At 40.1% G+C, this 24,393-nt stretch overlaps 1 protein-coding gene across 4 annotated transcripts; it reads right to left on the reverse strand.

The window, feature by feature from the left end:
* Positions 1-18,089: 18,089 nt before the first annotated feature.
* spry2 (sprouty RTK signaling antagonist 2) lies at positions 18,090-24,053 on the reverse strand. 4 transcript variants are annotated; one of them, XM_005945218.3, is made up of 3 exons: positions 23,600-24,053; positions 21,921-22,015; positions 18,090-20,473 (listed from the first exon to the last, which is right to left on the reverse strand). In XM_005945218.3, the coding sequence occupies exon 3, from the start codon at positions 20,423-20,425 to the stop codon at positions 19,424-19,426; it is 1,002 nt and encodes a 333-aa protein (XP_005945280.1). In that variant the 5' UTR covers positions 20,426-20,473; positions 21,921-22,015; positions 23,600-24,053; the 3' UTR covers positions 18,090-19,423. The 4 variants fall into 4 exon arrangements, with proteins under 4 accessions (XP_005945280.1, XP_042069284.1, XP_005945279.1 ...); XM_042213350.1 differs by lacking the exon at positions 23,600-24,053 and adding an exon at positions 22,445-23,590; XM_005945217.3 differs by lacking the exon at positions 21,921-22,015 and having other exon boundaries at positions 23,600-24,052.
* Between the last annotated feature and the right edge of the window lie 340 nt (positions 24,054-24,393).

Here is a 24,393-nt window from a genome sequence, read left to right on the forward strand (position 1 = left end):
CACACAAACCCTTCAAAAATAATCCCTTTGCTTCAGTCCCTGCTCTCCCCATGTCAAACAGAGCTTGGCGCTGTTTCCTTTTTCCTGCCCTACATCCGAAATGTGAGGAGAGAAGAATTAAGAGAACAGGGTTGGGGGCGTGGCGGGGTGATGACGAAGAATAGGAGACAGAAAATAGGTGGGATATAGAAGGGAGAAGCCATGAAATATCCAAGAGAGAAAAGTGGGAGGGTAGGAAGGAGGGGTGGTTGTGTTAGGGGCACAACATGAAGAACAGAGGCTGCTTTGTCGATAGCAACAGCAAACTTTTACAGCGATCGCTTGGTGCTCTCACTGCGTGTGCTCAAAGTGAAGCAACCCGTGTGTGTCTGAATATGTGCGGCAACATGTGAGTCTAAACACGAAGGATTCTCCTTCCAAGAAGGATGTAACGTATGGAAAACACACAGAGTCACACAGGGTACTGGGTTGGTTAAAGCAGCAGTAACATGACACTTAGCTTGGACCACGATGACCAGATCCTTGATTGTATCCTCTTTAGCATAGGGGCGAGTATTCGGAGCCCAGCAAAACCAAGCTTACAGATAGTATTTCTTTTGCTGTGAAGCAATGGCCAGAAACCAATTCTTTGACTAAAAGCTACTATGAATAGATAAGGTTTGGACAACACAGACGTGTGTTAAGTGGATGATATTTATGCATTTTGCTGTGTTCATTTATGTGAATATCTCATTTAGAATGAGACAGGTACTTAGTTTACACACACTTTGACGATATATCAGCCCATTCTCTTTCCAGGGACAGAAATTGCTGATCTTTGTCAAGTTTGGCAATATATGAACCACTCCAATGGCTTTGACAAAAGTCATTTTTTGTGCCTAAACCTGACCGAGTTATTTCTGGTGTCTAAAAATGAACAAATAACCAACTAGCTTTTAGTTCTTAAATTATAGCCAGTCATTGTATTGGTGATTGATGCCTCTAAACTTTCCCAGGCCAATTTATATGTCTAGTTTCAAAATTACTTAAAATACAATTTCTCTATTTTAACATCAATTGATTAATTATTAAATTAGGGCTAACTATATTCTCTACTAATACTGATCCTCCATAAAGTTCAATTTATGAGAGGCAAATCCAAAAAAACAATGATCAAATCAGAGCAAGAAATGATGTGTGTCATTTATTAGCCAAGCCTAAATTAAGCACAAATTAATTAGGCCTTCGGGTACTTGTTAAATGGCCCCAAGTTTCAGTTTCCTGCCTATTGTCTCTTATTAGGTTTTGTTCAAAATTTGATGTGTCATACCCAATTATCTGTGGTGAAGAGCCCACAGATAATTGGGTAGTCTATTGTAACTTTCAGCATCCTGACACTGAATATTATTAGTCAAACTGTGCTGGCCTGTGGAAAAAATGATGCTTTTCTTGTAGAAAAGTACCTTGCAGTCTGCAATGGTTGTTTGTTTTTAAGAACAAAAAAAAAAGGATTGTCCTTGTCTTTCTGACAAGAAAAAATGATACTACTACTACTTTCCCAAAGAGAGGGAAGAATAAATAAAGATTAATTTATTTGTCAGTGGTAGGAGTTTAATTTTCTGCTGCTGTTTTCAAAATCAAGGTAAGAGCCCTGGGCTTCAAAGGATGTTCCCAAATCTTTCAAAAGGATGACTTTGTGGAAAACGCTATATTGGAATGTCCTTATGTTCTTGTAATAATCTTTATTGTCATTGTTGTTGTTTGAGGTTGATGCCAATGCTGGAGGGTTAGCCACCTCATTTTAACATAATTGGGCAACACTTTTTACAAAGTGCTTAGTTCCAAATACTGTCCAGTCATTAGTGTCCACACTCACCACTGCCAAGGGGCCAATGGTGCAATATGGCAGCCTCGCTTCTGTCAGTCTGCCCCAGGGCAGCTGTGGCTACAACTGTAGCTTACCTTCACCAGTGTATGAATGTGAGAGTGAATGAATAGTGGAATTGTAAAGCGCTTTGACGGGTCCCAAAATGCGCTATATAAATGCAATCCATTATTATTATTATTAAAAATCACACGCTGTAACCACATATTGGAGATGCTACAATGACAAGTCTATATGGCAAGTGCTTGACCTACTCTTGGCTGTATCCCCCCTTGTACCCCAGAACAGCACTTTTCATTGCTGACAGCGTGTGATAACCAAACTGCTGCTGAAGCTGTTCTTTAAAAAAAAAGATAACATAACTTGGAAACAATTTGATGGCAAAAAATCTTTTTAGCTTACATTGGTGTGATAAAGCATGTACCCCCTACCTGATTCCCTGTTTTTTTGTATATTTGTCACACACATTTAAACACTTTTAAATATAAGAAGAAGATAACACAAGTCAACACAAAATGCAGTTTCTAAATGAAGGTGTTTATTTTTAAGGCCCCCAAATAAAGCTAAAATACAAAGGTTTGGACACCGTTTTGCATGTTTCCCTACTGTAGGGGTCTCTGCAAGCATACAGAGGGGGTACTCTGAGAGGGTCCAAGATGACAACTTTGGAATTCTACTAGAAACAGTCGATCATATTTGTTGTCAAAGCTGAATTCAGGGCAAACTACGCTAAATTAGCGTTTTTAGCTAGCAGCTACAATAAGCATAAAAGTTACCTTACGGCTATCATTTGTTAACATGACGCTTGTTCTTATACATGTAATACATTTATTACCAACCTGAGAGTTCATCCGCTGGTCATTCGACATGACGAATGACTTCTGAAGTCTTAATTCAGCTCAAGACGCTGTAGATTCCCGTCGGTAACACTTTCGGTCCGCTAGTAAAACGTAGTTCTATTAATCTGCGCTTGAACCGGAACCGGATGTAAGTTCCAAAAAACTGAATTTTGGAACTGAAATTGAATTGTAGAACTGAAACTGAATGGTGAGAAGTGAAACTGAAATTATTCGAGAGCTGAATTTTTAAAGGATAAAATGCAGTTTCAAAGCAAATCAATTCATTTTCAAAATATAAAATTCAATTTCAATTTAGTGATGATCATTTTCAAACCATAAATTCAATTTCAAATTAGACTAATTCAAATTCAGTTTTCAAAAGCATTTATTCAAGTTACAATTCAGATTCAATCTGAGCAATTCAAATTCAAATTTAACTTATTCAAATTCAGTTTCTGATGGCACAGATTTCTGCCCATACGCCTGCCCCACTCCTGCTATACAGGTGAAAATAGAGCAACAGGACCGCTGAGTCTTTGATTTTATTTATTTTCTGCTGTGTTTTACTTGCATCTATTTGAAAGAGTGAGTGTAAACACAAAAAACTATTTTATTTTATGTGCTGGAATGTGCAGAAAATAGGTTTAAATGTTAAACAAATTTCTTCCAGTCAGAGAATGTTGCATATAATTTAATGTTTGCTTGATGCATAAAGTTAAAAGATTAAAACTAATAAAACAAGTTTTAAAAAGAGACTTTTCCATTTGATTACATTTTATATGATGGATTATGCAGAAAAAGTAGAATTGGGCTGAAAGATCTATTGCTTTATTACCTATTTAGGGGATAAATCATGTTTTAAAAAGTAACTAATTACTTTTGAAAATAAGTAATCAGTAAAGTAACAGGACAACCATTTCTGCACTGTGCCACCAGTCTGCCCTTTATGGTAGAGTGGCGAGATGGAAGTCACTCCTTATTTGCCTGAAGTTTGGAAAAGGCACCTAAAGGCCTCTCAGGCCATGAAAAACAAAAGTGTGATGAAACAAAGGCTGAACTCTTTGGCCTGAATGCTTAATATCAGGATTAGAGGAATCACCACGCCAAAACCATCCCCACTGTGAAGCATGGTAGAGGCAGCATCATGCTGTTGGGATGTTTTATTTGGCAGCAGGAGCTGTGAGACTATTCGGGGTTGAGTGAATGCAAAAATGTACAGAGACATCCTTCATGATAACCTGCTCCAGGGCACTCTGGACCTCGGACTGGGGCGAAGGTTCATTTTCCAAGAGGAAAATGACCCTAAGGACACAGCCAAGATAACAAAGGAGTGGCTTTGGGACCACTGTGTGAATGTCCAGATACCAGAATGTCAGAGACTCGATTGAACATCACTGGAGAGATCTGACAATGGCTGTGCACTAACACTCTCCATATCAGGTTGGATAAGCATACATTTTTTTTAAATACATTCAATGTTTCTGTAGGCTCTGTTCATCCACCAAAGCCTGTATGCCACAGCTGAAGAGTGGCTATAACCAAGTGGACAGTTTGGGTAGTACAGGCCCTTATGAGAGAGAGAGAGACAGTGAAATTTGGTCTGTAAGGGTCTCTTTCTTCAGGGTTATTGAGCACGGATGACCACAGGAAGCCATTTCCAGAGCTTTTCCACTGGTGTGTGTGTGTTCAGCTTAGGACCGTCTCACCACAGGAACTTCCTCTTTGGGTAAACACACATATACACACAAACACAAGATTCCCACATACATGCATCACCTGTATACACACTAAATTCCAAAAGGACAAGCACACCCGTGTGTCCAGTGATGGTGTCAGCTTGCACAGAGGGTAACTGCTGTTTATACAAGCGCTTTAATGAAAACTGACTTTTGATTTTTCCTTTGATTAACAAATGACAAAAAGCCGATAAAAGCTTGGCTTCTTATTTCAGAGTTTGGTGCCAAAACATTTATAGATGTTAAAATAAAGCCAAAACTAAAAGCTGATTATACTGATTCAGTCGACTTGGCAGACATGCCTTGTTATTATGATAGGCAACTTAACTAGCAAGAAAAGTGACACAATTCTGCACCAAAATGAGCTCAAGCCAGACTTTGTTTTCTATATTAATCAAGCAGGCATTCCAGGCTGAAGGAATTCTGTTGCTTTTGGCGACAGTTCAACTGCAGTGCTGCTTCTCAAGATGCCTCGCTGTGAAATGACATGTTAAGTGTGCGTCTTGTTTTCTCTAACTTCAGGGTCCTGGCAATGAGGCAATCTCTGTCTAGTGGTCTACAGCGGCCCTACAGACATGGAACGTATACAGAACGCTTTAGCCACATTTTAAACTGTAAGACATGCGGGGCCATCAGAGACAAACACATGTGCAGTAAATCAGAACAGAGCATTTTGTTTTCATATTTAGTGTCACTCCTATTTATTCATTTATTTATTTAATGGCAACAATTTTCTAAAAACTCATGATGTACACAACAGCCCATGGACTGACGGTGTCCTGGACACCAAATATCTGATTTTTGTCAAGGTTTTATTGTGAACATTTAGCTTAGACTTAGCAAGTACTCTAAACCATGAAGCAACATAATAATGATGATAATCTCAGACACTCTCTTGCCTGAAGTTTAGTCCCCTTTCTGCATCTTTTTCCTGTCATAGGAGGGTAGTTGTCTCTGCTTATCACAAATGCTCAACATGAACTTTTATTGAGAAGAATCTTCTTTGTCCTATAGTGTTTAACCTCCTAGGACCTGGCATCCACATATGTGGACATCATATTTTGGGATGTCTAGATGAAAATACTTAATTTTTCTCTACAAGGGCCTGATATCCACTTACGAGGACATTATACTGCCACTGTTCTATCAAAATTTAAAACCAATGTCCTCATATGTGGATCTCATTTGTCTCAGAAACAAAAATTAAGTAAAAAAAAAAAATCTGGTAATTCTTTGGTTTTACATTCCTCAGGTCCCAATCAAGGATAGCAAAGAAAAATTTAAAATGCATGCCATGAAAGAGTTCGGGTGTTAGGAGGTTAAATTAGCCTAAACATAGATTCTTAGCTAGCCACCACATCATTATGAGCCCAAATACTATTGGATACACAACTGGTGATTTAGCACGTTAATCTCTTTTTATTTCCTTTTTAACCTCAGATCTGTGAATATTTAAGGACATTTCTATTCTGTCATAACACCCAGCAGTTCTTTCTTGTCTTCTGCGATGGAAATGAATCTGAGACATCTACATCAAGAAAAAATGAATTTAATCTGTATGATTATTGCTGTACTGTAAAGAGGGCATCCTGAGTTTTATACTGATACCACATTTTTGGGGGTTTGACAAACAACATGGACTTTCTTCTCAAGAAGATAAGCATTGCAAATTCTTCGTTTTATGGCAAATTAAAGGCACAGTCTGTAAAATGTCACCACTACATGTCAGTAGATTGCACATCGTAGTGAACTGAATTATCTTTTCTTACAGCTCTACATTTAAGCAGCTACACTGGCTGCTGAAAACACACACCCGTAAATGTAGAATTCATAATCAGCCAAAAGTTTGGTTTCTTAACCCTTAGATGCACACGTGGGATCAAAAATGACCCCACGGGTTGTTTTTCTTCAAAATCTTTAAAATGCAAAGTTGTAATATGTTCATATTCCAGGTATTCCTCATAAAACATGTTTGTAACATGAGGCCATTTGCATTTTTATTTATTTTGTCATTAATTTAAAAAGGGTGAGAAGTTCGGCCATCCGGGAGGGGCTCAGAGTAGAGCCGTTGCTGCTCCACATCGAAAGGAGCCAGCTGAGGTGGTTCGGGGATCTGACAAGGATGCCTCCTGGGCGCCTCCTAGGTGAGGTGTTCCGGGCACGTCCCACCGGAAGGAGGCCCCGGGGCAGATCCAGGACACGCTGGAGAGATTATATCTCTTGGCTAGCCTGGGAACGCCTTGGTGTTCCCCCGGATAAGCTGGAGGAGGTGGCTGGGTAGAGGGAGGTCTGGGCCTCTCTGCTTAGGCTGCTGCCCCCGCGACCCGGTGTCGGATAAAGCGGATGAAGATGGATGGATGGATAATTTTTAAAAAATGCAGTTTTTGTATCATTACCCCACTCTTCCACAAGTGGGGTCAAAAATGACCCCAAGCAGTTCCTGTGGAATCTTCTATGAAACTTTCATTCTTAGCAACTCTGACTGACCCACTTACACTTCTGATGTATCAAGAATTAATTTTTACACAGTAACATACATGATTTATAGTCAGGGCTGCACATAAGTGGTCCGCAGGTGTGAATTCGCTGTCAAAATAAAAGTATTCCTGGAAATTCAGAGAATACGCGCTTCTTTTGTGGTGGAGGAACACCAAAGTAATTGCTTACAGAGCTTGCTTCTTCGACATCTTTAAGAGTTCTGAACAAATGTCTGTCCTCCTCCAGCACATCTAATGTACACAAACGAGCATTCCAACTTCTTATCTGGTATGTCTTTTATTTTGACAGCAAATGTGCACCTGCAGACCATTTATGTGCAGCCCTGTTTATAGTTTCCTGTGCATTTCAAACATTGTCCTTTCTGATGTTTTTTTTTAATATTTAAACGATTCTTCAGCATATCTGTGTACGTTGTATGACTCATATCCTAGAATCTAGATATATAAATCAAAAGAGTAATGAGTATAACTAATAAAATATTACTAAAAGTACATTAAACTGTACCTCTTCTTTATCAGTTTAACCCCAATGAAATCGGGTTAAAATTGTTTTTAATGTGAAACATGAGAACAAGACAATGCTGCCCACAACCACCAAAACTGGTGATTGCATTAAATAGTAATTAGACCATCTGGTTTTTAAAAATGTCAAAGAACACAAACCAGAGGGAGTTGCTCATCTGTAAAGGCAACGTTAAAGCTGAAAACTTTCTTCAGCACGTCTATATTCATGGCTGTGGCTGTAGAGCAGGTCGCCTACTAATCGTAAAGTTGGTGGTTTGATCCCTGTCTGCTCTAGTTTACATGCCAAATGTCCTTGGGGAAGATGCATCAGAGAGCCAACTTGCTTTCTGATGCATCCATCGGTGTGTGGATGTTAGATAGGAAGCACTTCCATGGGAAAAAGCATATAAAAAAAGTGCACTCTTTTGCAGGTTTTTAACCTCTGCCAATGTGCAAAGTCAGGGTGGAAAAGCACTGTATAACAACCAGTCCATTTACCATATCGATATGGTAATATATTGTCATATCGATGGCTTGATGACCAGAACACCATCAATAAAACTATATTGTAGTGTTCAAATGTGTTTCCTTCATCTGGATTTGTTTTTACCGGATTTCCACATTAAAGTCCCGTGCTTAGCAAGTGAAAATAAAATAAAATAAACAATAAAATGTGAATCAAATAGACCATTACGGCAAGGCTAGGATGGTCCATTTGGTAAAGTAAATCCGTTGGGCATCTTTGAATGCAAAAGAGCCAAACGGGACAGGCAAAAAAAAAAAAAAAAAAAAAAAAGATTTCCACATTAAAATGAAAAGATTATTATTACATCACATTACATGTTTCGGTTTTCAAGCAAGACCCAATGTCCGCAACAAGGGGCTAAAGATAAAAAAGAAGTAAATAACAGTTTTGACAAGAAGTTTTGTTGTAACGTTTCTTTGAACCACAACACATACTACAAACTTCGAACTTTATTAGATGTTGGAAATATTTTTTATGGATATCTGGATGTGAAACTTTATTTTAACGTCTTTTAGAATAGCCACACTGATCATTTTATTAGATCTAGAAGAACTTGGACTTTCAGTAGTACCTCAGTGTTTGATTTTGGGATCCAAAAGACCATTCATACTGAAAAATGGCTAATGACATCAGACTTAACAAGGAAACTTCCCAAACTTATCCCAAAACTGTCTGAAATTCATTTCTGAAAATGCCTCCTATCCACTCCTCTGGAACTAAGTGGATCACATGTTATTTGCTTTTCCAAAAAGCCCCAACAGTAGTGGATAGTTGAGCACACCCATCCCTTTTTACCTTAAATATCTGGGAATATTCAGGGATATTTGTCATAGGGCAGCACAGTGACGCAGGCTTAAGACTATTGTCTCACAGCAAGACTGTCTATTGTACATTTATTCAAATTGTTATGCATTTAAAATTGTTGTAATGTGTTACTGTAATGTACATAACAAAGTCATAAAATGAAATCAACTACACTCAAAGACTATCCCATGCCAAATGTCTGTCTCAAAACATAAAAATAACCACATTGGCAGAGGTTAAAAAAAAAGGCCAGAAACAAACAAACATACAAAATGCAAGATAAGCTGAGTATAGCTAAACGAAAGTACAGAGTGGGCCATTTATATGGATACACCATAATAAAATGGGAATGGTTGGTGACATTAAAGTCCTGTTTGTGGCACATTAGTATATGTGAGGGGGCAAACTCCTCAAGATGGGTGGCGACCATGGTGGCCATTTAGAAGTCGGCCATCTTGGATACAACTTTTGTTGTTTTCAATAGGAAGAGGGCCATGTGACACATCAAACTTATTGGTATTGTCACAAGAAAAACAATGGTGTTGTCTACCAGACATTTTTGTTCCCCTAAGTAACAATGTCAGCCTTGTAGCTGGCTAACAGCTTTTGCAGCTGCCTGAACTGAAATTACTTAAACAAAGTTTGGTTTAATATTTGCATAGCTTTGAAACTCAGTCACATTGCCAGCATTAGCACATATTATGTCACATTACAGCTTGAGAACTGAACTGAATCCTATCTTCTCGTTATACACATTCTTTACATTATTTGTGATAGTGCTTCTTAAATAAACCACATAATGCACCTTATGACAAATGGACCAGACATCTTTCTTCGAGCTATTTCAAGCAATTGAACTTAAATGTGATCATGAAGTAAGTTTTGCTATATTTTTGTTCTTTTCCCAATCAGCATTCCAAAGGTGTACTCTACCCCTCTCTCTAAAGGACTCCATATGTCACGGCTATAAAGCAATGTGTTCCTCTAAACAGAGGAGGCTTTATCTTGTGAAATATTGCACCTGCACTCACTGCAGAGTGGATGCTTTTGGCACAAAGCCTCTCTCTTTGTCTTATATACCTCCTGTCTTGTTGTTGGGAATCTAAAGGAATCTCAGGTATGTCGACAATCTCTACAGTCATTGACAAATCTCTGTCTGCAGGCCGGGGAAACACGCATACATATACACGTTTTCATGTGCACACAATAAAAACCCAAAGTTTGGCTGGGATTGGCTGTCATCATCAGCTTGTCAGCGTGCTGCACCTGTGAATGGTAACATGACCCTGTGGCTTGCAGTGTTCTCATAGCTGCCTGACAGACACAAGAGATCAATTTCCTCCAGCGCAGAGCGTGTTAGAGGAGGAGGAAGTTTCCTTCAGACTTTAAGAATTTAGCAATCAGCTTAGATGTGTTTTTTTTAAAATAAAAAAATACATTAGTGTAAAATGTGATAAACATCCACTGTGCTGTTAGCTAGAGTGCTTAAAATAGGACAGAGGTTGCCTGTATGTTAAGCACTAGCCCATTTCCTTTGCAGCATGTACATGCATGCATTCTGTGGTTAAGATTCGAAAATACTGAGTCAGTCAGACTTGTCTAAAGAAAGAGTATAAAGCCGCAGGACACTTTAAGACAGTGAAATCGGATTGCAGTTCTTATGTAGCATCAGACACGCTCTGATTTAACACACTGTTTCTATATATGATTAATAGCTCCTGGTTTAGCATCATTCTGGCCTTAATAAATGACTATCTCTACAAATAACTAACCCTAAAATTATCTTCTCTATTAACAATTTATCCAATTGTATTTTCAGTTTTTTTTTGGAATCAGTAAAGAGCTTCCATGAAATGTTATTCATTAGAAGTTCTGCTAAACTTACTATGCACAAGTAGCGCTTTGAGCTAAATGCCAATGCTAGGATGCTAACACGTGACACTAATAAAAAGTAGACAAACAATGCATTGGATGCATGACCGTAGAAAACAAGAAACCTCAGATAAGTAGAGATAACATTTCACTGACACAAGAGAGCTTTTAGGCCTACGGCTAAAACTTGTTTTTTTGGACTGGTATGATATATTGTTTCCCCAAAATCTGGCATGCTAGCATTTGACAAAAAAAAAATTCTGTACATAGTGACATAATCTCTCTTTTTTATTACGCCACAAAGATGTAGCATAAAATTAAGTTAGATTAGGTCTGAAAATACCAGAAAACAAGCAATGTAAGCTTTTTAAGGTAGCATTCACAACTCTCCAGTTTAGAAGGCAAAGTACAATTAAGTGCAAACACATGCCCATAAGCCTCCAGTGTATTTCTCACACAATAGCGCATTTTTAGTGCAGTGGGGCCTGTTTTAGTTACAGTCTTTTAACCTCCAAGACATCCTAAGCGCATCATTGAGTTTGAGGCATAAGAAAGGAAAATCTGTTTTTAACGGAGCTGAATGACACACAGGTTGATAATATCTTTTCCTTTCACAGCTTTGTTCCATATGGTTTCACCCTCTGCTTTCCCCAATCTCTCGCTTAAATCAGAAGGATGACAGTGGAGACATATACAGTAATATAACCGTAGAATTACTTTGAACTCTTCACTGTCACGATGGTCCGCTCCAGATAGGAGGAAGGACGTTAGCTCTTACATCTATCTCGTTCACAGCTGAGCAGATTTCAGAGCGATAGCATGCATGTGCCTGTGTCCTGTAGTGTGCACGCACGCACTTATATAAATATATGTTTCCATGACAGTTACATATTTGACTTGCAGATGCCCTCACCTTCCTTCCTTGTGCTGTAATTTGAATAACTAGGGCCTGGTCTCCATGTGAATGCTCAGGTTACATGATGTCACCTGAAAAAGGAGAAGTTTTCTTGCAAATTGTGACCAGAGAAAGCAGAAGCCACAATACAATGATAAGATATTTGCCTGGAACCTACACATGAGAGCCAGGCTTCTACGGTAAACAATGATGTTGCTTCCTGTATGAAGAAAACCAACCCTTGAAGCTTGCATAATAAAACACCTTACTCAACGATTTGTCACACTGGTATAGAGCAATGTTCCAGCGATGGACTGTTTTAGTTCAGTTTTTAATTTGTGTTGTTTCAAATCTGGATTAGATAACTATGTACAGTACTGTACAGAAGTCTTGACCTGACTATCGTTCGTTCTCATTTTCCTAGTAAAATATGAGTTGCTGTAAAATATGAAAAAGGCAAAAACTGAGATTTACAGTTCCAACAAACTTCAAAGTCAGTATTTCTTCAATAGTTTGAACATTTCTTTACGTAGTCTTTAGGAATAATTCTCGAGGCTTCTGAAGGACATTCAGAGTACTTCTTAAATAAACCACATAATGCACCTTATGACAAATGGACCAGACATCTTTCTTCGAGCTATTTCAAGCAATTGAACTTAAATGTGATCATGAAGTAAGTTTTGCTATATTTTTGTTCTTTTCCCAATCAGCATTCCAAAGGTGTACTCTACCCCTCTCTCTAAAGGACTCCATATGTCACGGCTATAAAGCAATGTGTTCCTCTAAACAGAGGAGGCTTTATCTTGTGAAACATTCAGAGTACTTCTTGGGATGTCGGCTGCCTTTTGTTTTGTTCTCTGTGTATCTTCCCTCAAGTTAGGTGACTTTAATACTTTAATAGGCTAGTGTTAAGTGGACTAGACTACATATAAATAGAGAAAACCTTTAAAAGATCTTCAGAAAGCCTGGAAAACTACTGATAAAAGTCAAAAATGAACTCACTAACAATGTTAATTATGTTTATTTCTGCGTTCCTGGACTTTGAAGGGGAACGTCACTCGAGTTTTCATTGAGTGACGGCAGTTTTCAAGCATGACAATTGGCTTCATTCATTAATTCTTTCACTCTGCCACGTCTGTTTGTAATTTTACAGCATTACCAAATTCATACTACGACAGCTTTATAAATGATTTTAGTTCAAAACAATTTGGTTTTTAGTTTTAACCATACGGGCTACATGGAACAAACAGAGTTCAAAAACTGTGGCAGTTTCCACAGATTCGCTTGTTCTGAATTAGCAGCTGTGATGCAGCAGCTCTCGTTACTGAAGATATTTCATCATATCAGTCCATCATTAAAGATATACAGAGGAAACAACTTTTTTTAAACAGCATTTTAAGAGACTTGACGCAATTTATTTTCCTCTCGAGTTTTTCTTCAGTTCTTGGAGAAAGTTGCTATCAGAGTGGTAACAACTTGGTGTCCAACTGATGCAGCTGACCTACTTATTTCCTTCTCTGTGTGCAAACAGTGTTTGGCTAAAGCTGTATGAGCACTAAATGTCTGCTATTCTCCTCACAGAATGTAAACTGTTACTGTATAATTCTAAGTCTGTTAGCGGTTACACGCATGCACCCACAAGCCCACGCACCTTCCCAAAACACACACATAATTGCCACCATTGCGCACATCCACACACTAAATGTGATGTGGTATAGTGAGCTGTCAGACCGCACTAATTCCTCTTTTTATGTGTGTCTGTCCTACTGTGTAGCAGAGGGATCAGGATTGCCTTTCAGGATAACAACTGAAGCTCTAAGCTCTTTGTATGTGTGTGTGTGCGTGTGTGTATCTGGGTGAACAACAATTGGCCGCTAAGCTGCAAAGAACCTTGCAGCCATGGTGTCGCCAACAAATATCCACTGGCTGTCAGCAACGGACCAACTCTGAGTGTGTGTGTGTGTATAGCCAACTTCCTGTGGTGGATTGAAGTTAAGTGCCGCTATTAGACTTAGGCCTCCAGTTGGGGCTTCATTATCTGGGTGAAAGACTTGATTATGCTGACAGATACACACACGTGTGCAAGAATACACATGCATACATGAACTCTAGCACACACGCACGCCTGCAGGTCCGGCTTTTACCATTTCCAACATATGCAAAGACTTGTCTGCAGCTTTTTCTGCACAAAGACACACACGCACACTCACACGCCCTTCATCTCCTTCACACCCACTAAACTGTTATGACAGATGCATTCTCCAGTGTCTCCTTTGCTCCCTCTATTTGCCTTCCTGGCTTCTATAATCTCTCTCCTTAAGGCATAACAGTAGTTCAGCTGTCACCGGGATGGAAATGAGTTACATAAGATTTCGTTTTTTTAACCACAGGCACGCCCCGTAATTCACCTTGTAAAGCTTCGCATGTATCCTAGTTAGTGAATATGAGAATGCAACACCAAACAAACAAAAAAACAGGCCAAAGTTCTCGTACAATAGGAGATCATTTTGGAAATATTCACACCAGTGATGAGTAACATAGGAGAGAGCGATGAAGCGGCCTCCGAAGGCATCACATAATCCCTATTCATACCAAAAATGCCACTAGTTACTTCCTGTACCTCGAACTGCACAAAGTGACGTATGACAGTAGCAAGAGGACAAACTCAGTGGAAAGTAAAACCACAGTCAGGTGGGGGGATGCGCTTCAGCTCTGAGCTCTAGATGTGCCTCTGCCGCCCACATCGGAAAACAATTAAGAAAAGTTCAGCTTCTGAGAAAACATTTTCACTGGTAGAGAAAAGAAAGGTGTGGTGATTTTTTTCTTCTTTTACACCTACATTCTGTGGGGTTGAAGCCTCACAGCCTCTCTTTAACACCACCAGTTGAATTTATTCAACTGATTTTCCTCCCAAAGTAAAGTGAGCACATTATAGGTGTATATACGTCGTATTACAACAGATAACATTTTATTTTAAATCTAAAATGGATGGTTTTGGATTTAAAAGCATTGTGTTGTGTGTGTGTGTTTTTTTTTAATTCAAATGATTTTTATTTATATAGCGCTAAACCACAATAACAGTTGCATCAAGGCCCTTTATATTATGAGGTAAAGACCCTACAATAACACAAAGAAAACAGAGAGAACCCCAACAATCATGCCCCCCTCTGAGCAAGTGCTTTGGTAGCAGTGGGAAGGAAAAACTCCTTTTAAACAGGAAGAAATATATCCAAGGGATTTTAAAAGAAATTCACTGTACTTTTCTGCTGGGACAAAGAATATGTAAATACATTGTCCATACCAACACATCCACATAATCCCATGTTTAAAAAAAAACAGAGATTTCAAGTGATGGAAAAATGTGAAATCTACAGAGCCCCTGAAGTCTCTTCATGTGCATTTGTAAAAACTGTCAAGTTTTAAGTTTGATCAATTTTAATTAAAACTTAAGCACACATTACATTTTCTGTCAAGCCTCAACTTCTGTGGTTCTTTATGTTATTCTAAGGATAGTACTTTGTACCTTAACACAAGGGAAGAGCTAAAACTTGTTGGAAACACAAGGGTAATTTACACTTACTGGACAATTTGTTAGGTACAGGTCTTCAGCTGCTTGCTAACACGAGTATCTAATCAGCAGTTCAATGCATTTATTTCATTGACAAAGATTAAGCCTGCCCTGTATCGAATGTTCATGTTGGTGGAGATGTAATGGTAGGGGATACTTTCCTGGCAAACTTTGGGCCTCCTTAGTACCAGCTCAGCAGTCAAGAATTGTTGCTTCCAGCAAAAAAACACATCACAAAGATTCCATTTAAATATCTATGTACATATATATATTTAAACATGTAGAGACCTGGTGAATTGAAACTGAAAATACAACTTATCACTAGGATTAACAACCCCTCTTTTTAACAGCTTTCCCCCCCTCATTGAACCAAACCAAATGCTCTCCCCTGACCCCCAACATAAAGTTATAGTCAAATCCAATACAAGCAAGCTGTACTTGATAGTGTCTAGCGAATGCATGTGTGTCATTAACATTAAACTTTTCTCAGAACCGATCCCGTTAAAACTGTAGTGGAAGTGGAGAGCAGGAAACCTCCGTTTTCATTAGTGATAGCATTTATGCAAGCTACAACATTTTCTTTAAACTGTGAAAATGTAATTTCCTGGAGTGCAACTAACCGTGTTAGATTTCAGAGAAACAATATCTTGTCCTGTATCTTTTTTTAAAATTAGTGCAGATAGTGTGCTACATAAAAGTGTATCAATACAAAAATCCAAATGGAGACATACTAATCACCAGGGTGAAAAATTCACAGGCTTTTGACAGCCAAATTACACTTACATTACTCTTACATAAGCCCTGTAAAGCCTTAAGCATGTCATAATTGCCAAAAAATGTTTTGTTTTTTTTGAATGTCGAGTGCTTTTTTCAACCTTCTGACAAATTCAAAAAAGAGAAATTAAATATCACTTGGTATATATGAGTTTTAACTAGTGTTATATTTGCCATCTGGCATCTTTGTGCCAATCGACAAATTGCACAATACATAAAAATGTGTTGTGTCATTTGTTTATGTTTTCAGGGGTGGGCAGAATAGTATAGCAAAGTGCAAGTAATCATTATTTACATATGGCCCTGCAACAATTCCGGGGCCAGGGCCATATGTCTTTGTGATCTTAATATGTTTGACAGTTTTCACAGGGTGGTGCCCGTCTCCCTCAATTTCCTCTTCTGCTCGTTCTCGTTCCCTCACAGTGGTGTTTGATTGCTTATGCCTGGCCGACCTTCAGACAGACAGACAATGCATCCATGAAGAATAGCCTCGCTTCCTTCCTGTCTTCCTGTGCTGCGTTCTGCCTTGGTGAGCAGGGTGAATAGGCTGCTCTGCCCCACAGCCGCCATGAACCGCAGGGGCCACTGCGGCTAAAACCAACAAAGAGAGCCGTTCTGGGACCTTTTTTTTCCCTCTCTCTTCCTCCGACCCCCCCTCAGTCCTCTCCGCTGCCAAATCACTGCGACAAGCTTTCCCTTTCTCCTGCATTTATTCTTTTGTGCACCAACTTTTACTCTTTTTGTTTTGTTTTTCGTTCTCCTGGTCACATACATCAGTAAAGCACACCAGTGGCTTATCTTCCCTCTCAAGTAATGTGAAACCCTTAAAAACCCAAAGAAATGACTGAGTGAGACAAATGAGATACATCTTCCGAAGATGCCTTTAATCTAAACGTGACTTCTGCTAATGCAGAGCAAACATGCAATAAAAGGGATTTTTAAAAAAAGTATGTATTAAAAAGAAAGACCTGGTGAATTTGAGCTGAAAATAATACTTCTCAGTAGCATTAACAAACATACTCTTCTTTTTAACTGACCCCCCCTCCCTTATTGAACCCAACCAACTGCTCTCCCCCTACCCCCAACAAGAAAGCCATCTCCCTATGGGAATACAAAGTAGGAGCAGGTAGCAGAGAAGAGCGCTGGGGAGCCAAAATAACCCCCCCTCCCTTCAACTATTGAAAACAGGATGAATGCATGCCGGGCTGAATACAGGGGTAAACTGTTAGGTCTTTGTCATTCAAAGTGATGGTTTTAACCCTTTGCAGTCCCCTCTTCCTAACAACCCACTCCTTCTGCCTCACCCACCCTTCCCTCCTTCATTCACAGCTGAGATAATGGAGGGGTAGAGGCCTGTGGCTGCAAAGATGAAGCCTAAACACGAGATCAACTCTCTTTTCTGTCTCTAATAGGATTCTACCCGTTATGTTTCCATCTCCTCTGCCACCGCTGTAAAATAGGTGAAAGTTGATAATTATGTAAGACACCCCCTTTCCCCAATCAGTCAAAGGCTTTGGATGAATAACAAACAAGTGAGTGCAGGTTGGGCCTCGGCATGTCAATCACTTCCCTGAATGCATACCGCACTGCAAACACGTCCGTATGCTGTCAACAAGTGTCAGGGGCTTTATGTTTCAGGCTTATGTTTCCCCTGCAGGGACACTCAAAACCAAGGAATTCCTGAACAAACCTTTGATTAAAGGAAAAAATAAATAAATAAAAAATAGGGGACTGAGTATCTGCAGGCTCCTGTGGATCTTGCATGAAACAAACCTCAAGCCCGGCCAGAACGTAATAGCAGGCTTACATGAACGCATATTTGCAAAAACACAGGTGGAGTGTTCGACTTTAGAAGATGAAAAAGAGGCGACGATTGCATTCCTGCACACACGGGCTTTACCGGAGGCTTTGTCTAATGAGGTGAACATTAATGTGTTCCCGTTTCCGGTTTTGATCTCTCTAAACAATTTAAGTGATTGCGTTGTGGGGAAAATTCCAAAGCACCGGTTAATGACCGCCCTGCTTCGGATTTCGTGCCGAGGCTCAGTTAAAAATGTTGAGAATGTGCACCTTAAATTATATGAAGGAAAGTGTAAATCTAGATGAAACGGAGCTGCTCTTATGCCACAGTAAAGAGAAGCATATTCAGACAGTGAGAAACACACCAACAAACAGGAACAATACACACAAAAACAGGAACAACTACCGTCAGACTTCAGGGTTGTTTAATGTCAAACGTTAATATATTTGTCTCCTAATCCATAGTGAAATATTCATCCAGCTTTGACACTCGTACAGGGTCATCTCTGATCTTGCAGTGACTACAGAGTGACCCCTTCTCCCACAAAGAGGCGAAACATTGATGCCTTCTCAAAATAAATATTTTATCATTATAAAATAATAAACCTTCAAATAAATATATAGTTTTAACTTTATATTTAAAGTTATATGAAAATAGAATTTTCATATAAGGTCACTGTACAATTTACAAGTAGAAGGGATAAGATCTTTCTTTTGTAAATTACATAAACGTGATTAAGAAACATTCCAGTGAACGTAAAACAAAATTTCAAACAAACAAAAGGTCAATTATCTGATTCATATACACCCATTAGCCAAAAACATTAAAACCACCAGTCTCCCTTTTCTTAAAAAACACTGTGATTAATGTTGTGTCTGGCAGTGGGGACACTGTCATGGGTTGTGGGTTGGTGACTTTGTTTCTGATCAGTTTGGGATATTTTAACGTGTTCTTTCAAATCGTTCCTGAGGAGTTTATGAAGTGTGATGGGAACACTGTCCCCTGTCCCGGGTGGGGCTTTGCGTAAACAACGTTTAAATGGGCGGTACGTTTCCCGGGCAAACCTTATACTGCAATGACATCATTGCTTCGCTTGTCAGTGGTTTTAATGTTGTGGCTGATTAGTTTAGGTATGGATTCATCAAGGTGCCTCTGGCATGGCAGAAAACTTTTCTCAGTTGAAGTATTATGTACAAAAATAAAACATCTGTTCAACTCGTTTTCTGACGTACGCACACCGTTTGCAATTAAAACTTTACAGTCAGTAACAGGAATCTGTTCTTAGCATACAAGTTGTATTAAATGTTAAAACAACAAAAAGAGAGAAGACACTATCTGCTGGACTCTCATAACAATAAAACAACGAGGGCACTTGAGTGAACAAGTTTTTCAGGACATTAAGAAAAAAGGAGGAAAAAAAGACAGTAGTTGAATATGTCTTCATACCTTTAAATGTAGAGCGCTTCTTTTGGTTTACCTTTCAAGTGAAACTCCTAATGCTAGGGTGAGTGAATGCACCTCCCATGCCTTTAGTACAGAGATTTTTCTGAGCCCACTTTAAAAAGGCAGCATATTAAGGCCATTTTTCAGCAGATATTGTAATAACCTAGATGAAAAATACAAAACCTTAAGCACAACAGCATTATTAGATCTCTATTAAAACCTTTCATCTACACAACTACATGCCTATCGAGTTGAGTGAGCGTAGAGCCATTTCATCCATCTCAACACACACACTACGTCTACGTTGGTTTCCGGACATCCTCATAGTGGACTGAATTTGAGTTCTTGCACCGACAGCCGGGTCGTTTGGCTCTGTCATAGCAGCACTGACACACTGCCACGCATCCTTTAACCGGGAGGTAGCACAGGATACAGGGCAAGAACAAGGAGAGGAGCGACACGGTGACCCAGCGGACGCAGCAGTGGGACTGCGTGCACGAGAATGGCTTGTCCGTGCACGTGTCCTCGTCGTCGCTGGAGCAGTGGTAGAAAAGGCCTTTTATGCAGCAGACGCACGTCCCGTACTCCACTGCACTATCTGCTGAGCACACGCACCGCCGGCCGCACATCCAACAGGAAGGGAGCACCCGTGGGCGACGGCAATCTGAACACTGACATCGGCCGCAGTCCTCACACCTAACCGAGTGTTTACCTTGATTTCTATTGACACTGCTGCTCGTCATCACCACTACTGGCCTGGACTCCTCATTCAGGGGTTTCAGCTCCTCTGAGTTCAGTTCAGAACGCTTGGGCTGTGTTCTGATTATCTGTTCGCCGTTCTCTGGGCTGCCGATAAGCCTCTGGTCTGAAGAAACGCTTCCCACGCTGGTCCTGATGCTGCTATGGGAGTCGTCTACACTGGAAGACTGCATAGCACCCGGCGTGGAAGAGTTTCCGTGCAGGTTGCGGAGATTATAAGGCCTCTCTTTTTGAGTCTCCTGCTGTCCACTGCCTCCTAAGCCCTGTGATGTATCCTGAGTACCTGGAGACTTTTGGGCAACAGTGGGCCCTTCTGTGTACTCATTGCTACTCCCAGTTATCCTAATCTGATCCAGAGATAGCACTGGTTCAGTATGGGGCAGCTGTCCTTTGTTCAACCCGGGATTTGAAGGACCGTCATCAGTCTGCCGAGTCCGTGGTTCAGAGCTCCCTTCGTCATTCAGTGTACCCGCTGGCCGGTTCAATGATGACCCCTGCTGCCCTCCTCCCCCGTCGCTGTCGTTCTGACTTCTGGAAAACATCTCGTGACTGAAGGGCCACTGTGGCTGGCAGGGGACACATCTGAAGTCCTGTCAAAGAAACACACAGTTTATATCCGTATGGAGTGGCACGTCATGCAAATTATGCCATGCAAATCCTAACCGATGTCAGTACGAGCACCACTATGGAAATTAGGTCTAACAAACACATCAGTGTGGCAGAAAAGATCTGTTAGATCGCACAGTCGATGTAATGTTTTAAGTCACTAGCTGCTGTCTGCTGGGGCCTGCAGAATCAATTTTATGAAGGCTTCCTTTGAATCACAAGCGAGTCTTTGTCTGCTCTCAAAAGGCAGGATAACCAAAGGTTGTTTGCTCAAAGCTGAATCTAAATCCACTCCCAGACCTTACGTTTATGCCTCTGATATTTGAATTTAGGTGCTTTCCGGCTGCTATTTTGTGAAAACTTCCTGTTTTCTCGCATGTATGACAATAACTCACCATATCTGAAGAGAGAAAATTTGCTTAAAACAACAAAAGAACAACACTATCCTGCAGGTCTGCCTTACAAGGACTCACAATTTGTTATTTTGCGAGACACTCATCTAAAATGAGTCTTTAAAACAAGTTGTCAAACAGGCATTTGGATGCGTGTGAAAAACGCCCAGACTGCAATGGGGACTGAGACACACGAGGTGAAATTAATACCAGCTATGCAATGCTGGTAATGAATTGATGCTGTGAGGTCATGCTGCTGAACATGAAGAATCTTGCCCTTGGTACAAGTCCTACCACAGACCCTTGCTGCAGCGCTCACGCTTCCTGTCATCGATCTGGCATGTAACAAGGCTTAAAATGGCTGAAACTTCAGTTTCTCAAATGATGACTCTTTTGGTTGGCCATTTTAGTTTGCGTACTATATGCATGGGAAAAATTCACTATATTGTGGTATCTATTTAAAAAAAACAACCCCCACCCACCAAAAAACCCCAATAAAAACAAAGCTCGCAGACAAATTCAACGACAGCTTTGTTAACTTTGTTAAACTCAATGTACCAATGCAGGCGGCAAGAAGGTCTAAACACTCCTATAGAAAATTACACAATTATTCATGAGATTATAAAATTGTACATTTTATAATGTATCAGTTATCATTAATACACTGCTTTTGGGACACCCCTAATAAGCTTTATAATTAGTAACGCACCTACTAATTATAGTAGGTGCGTCTTTTTCCAGGTAAATCGTGATCTTAAAAAATATATTTATACTAAAATATAGATTTCCCTCCCATCCTCTTCTATTGGACATGAAGAAAAATTTCAGGTCATCATTCATCACAGCAGCTTTGTTGCTTATGTCAGTCAAAAGGCTGATAAAATTAGGCCTATTATAAGTGCATCACTAATCTGTCAGATTGAGCTTCGGGGCATGGCGATGTGCAATTTCTACCTACTTTATTTTAGAAGGCAAAACGTTAAAATAACCAGATTATAGCAGCATCAATACATCAATTAATGCTATGACGGTTGTTTACCTTATACTCAGAAAAGCCAATCGGTTGCTTGGTAGTCAACTGTCAGATCTGAAATTGTCGTTCTATCATAAGATGTTAGAAGACATCACCACTGGCTGAGGAAAAGTAAAAAATATTTTTCACTTTATTAACCTTCCAATAACCAACACGATCAGCCAACAGTCAAAATATCGTCTGACACAGCAAAAACATCAGAGGTAAATTACGTGTCAAATGACATGTTTCACATTTTCTATGCCCGTCTCTCACAGGGTCAACATTTCCATCGTTAGAGGTTGCATACTCTGATGATCAAAGTTCATTTCTTTTTTAAACACTGAAGATTGATGTGGGTCAAACTGATAACTCAAACGAGGAGTTACATGCATTCTTTCATGCGCTTCAAGAGGAGAGGAAACCAACTTCATTTCTATTAAACAAAAAAAACAAACAAAAACAAAGCAAAGAGCACCAGTGTCTAATAAGAGTTTAAGATGAAGCAAACCAATACAACAGCTTCGACTTCCCAACTACTGGATACTCACCCCAGATCAGCCATAGTTTCCCTTTGAATGTATTAACAAAAGTGCTCTGTACACAGGCTCATTTAAACCACTGCCTCACACCAAAGTGATAGGGTGGTGAAAACGAAAAAAAAAAAAAAGGTCTTGATTCTTGTGCTCGTGCTAATTACCTTTTAAATGCAATCTTTTTCGAGAAGTGGAGGGACCAAGGCCACCCCTCTTTTCAGTTACAATACAGGAACGGCTTTTGTTTGTTCCTGTGGCAAGTGGCAAATGGCCTGCAGCAACCTTCCCCATTCGAGCACATTTTTACATTGTTAGACAGCTGAAAAGATGATGAGTGACAAGATTTGAAGAAGAAGTTTGGAGCAAAGAAAGAGGCCATGTTAAGTGGGAGTGCACTCAGAGGCTTTGTGTATGGTGGGACATCTTTGGGAATATCTTGGGTTCTTTTGGTTTTATAAGCCTGGTTAAAACAGACGCCTCCACACAGGAGTCTGTGACAGTGGGAGGGAAGCTGGAGCTCTGTGACAGGATCGAGCTTCCTAAAACTAAACAGAGCATCAGCCAAAAAGAAAAAAAAAAAAGACATTAAAAAAATTGAATGCTGAGTAAAACCAGAAAGCCCAATAACTCGCGCGGGTTCTGATACGCAACCGATAAGCGCCTTGCCACTGTGTGCATGAGATTTATAATGCAAACATGCGGCACGGAAAACACGTTTAAAAGAAAGAAAAGCTAAGCGGACAGCTCGCAGCAGCGGACGGAAACAGTGCAAACTGTGGGTGCACGTACGAGCAAACACGTGCCAACTTGGACACTGCTACTTCCTAATAACCAGACACCAGCGGTCAGGTGAACAATTAAGCTAAATGAGTCATTAGTCAAAGGGAAGGCGGTGGCTAATTTTAGAAGTTAAAAGGGAAAGAGGGACCTTATAAACTTAAGAGGGGAAGGGTGACTAAGATAATGAGCTCAAAACTAAGCCAGCAGCTATGTTAAAACCATAACAGTGCACGTATGAGCCAAGTGCAACCCTAAAGGACGGGAGTGACAAAACCACAGCTAAGAAAACTGTGAGGGGGAACAAAGTTTGTTAGTCCAAAGCTTCAACCAAGAGCATGCGTATTGTTAAAAAAAGAGAAAAAGAATAAGAAGTACACAGGTCACACTTACCGTGCTCGCGACACTTTTAGACCCCCGTTTAGGTGAAACAAATCCAAGTTGAGGGGGCGAGTATTCCCTGCGGCAACACTTCAGTCGGGAAAACCGTCGGTAAAATCCATTGACAAAGCTTCCAGCCGGAGCGCTCCTTCGGGAGAAGCGGCGCTAAGATGTAAATCCCATGTTTTTGCGCAACAGCACGAGGCGTTAAAGCACGCGATAACTTCAAACAGCCGCCGCACGAGTTTATTAGCAAACTTAAAAAAGGAAAGAAGAAAAAGACGGGAACTAGAGAAGAGAAGCAGGCGACAAACCTCCCATTTACAGGTAGTTTTCACTCCGTGTGTTTTATCCGCGACGCTCAGAACGTCTTGCAAGTACTTTTTTTTTTTCCTCGCGTGTGAGTGTGATTTTTTTTTCTCTCTCTCTTTCCGGAGAGGTCGGGATTTGCGCTGTATGTGGCGTCAACCTGAAGGGGGGGGGGGGCAGAGCGCTTGTTGTGACAGCGGATATATCGCATCCGGTGCTCAACCATTGAATGCCAGAGAGTAGCCATTCACACCCAGTCTGATCAAGCCGATTAACCTCTTTGGAAATATGTGTGCTTGGGCCCGTAAAGTCTTCAGTTTCTTATAGCTGACACATTTTTTTTAAATAAAAGAAGCACGTTACAGAGCAGTCCCCTGAAAATAATGTGTCATATGCTTACCATGTGAGGGTGTTTATAGGTTGCAAATAAACAGAATGTCAGTCCATTCGATTTGTTTTTAGCTAACTTTACAGGGTACATGGGTAGCACAGTATTA

This window comes from Haplochromis burtoni, unplaced genomic scaffold (assembly GCF_018398535.1).
Source record: "Haplochromis burtoni strain Fernald_Lab_line unplaced genomic scaffold, NCSU_Asbu1 Contig_436, whole genome shotgun sequence".
Lineage (NCBI taxonomy): Eukaryota > Metazoa > Chordata > Actinopteri > Cichliformes > Cichlidae > Haplochromis > Haplochromis burtoni.

Excerpts from the sequence above, each read along its gene's own strand:
- spry2 (XM_005945218.3), bottom strand. The coding sequence starts at position 20,425 with ATGTTTTCCAGAAGTCAGAACGACAGCGACGGGGGAGGAGGGCAGCAG.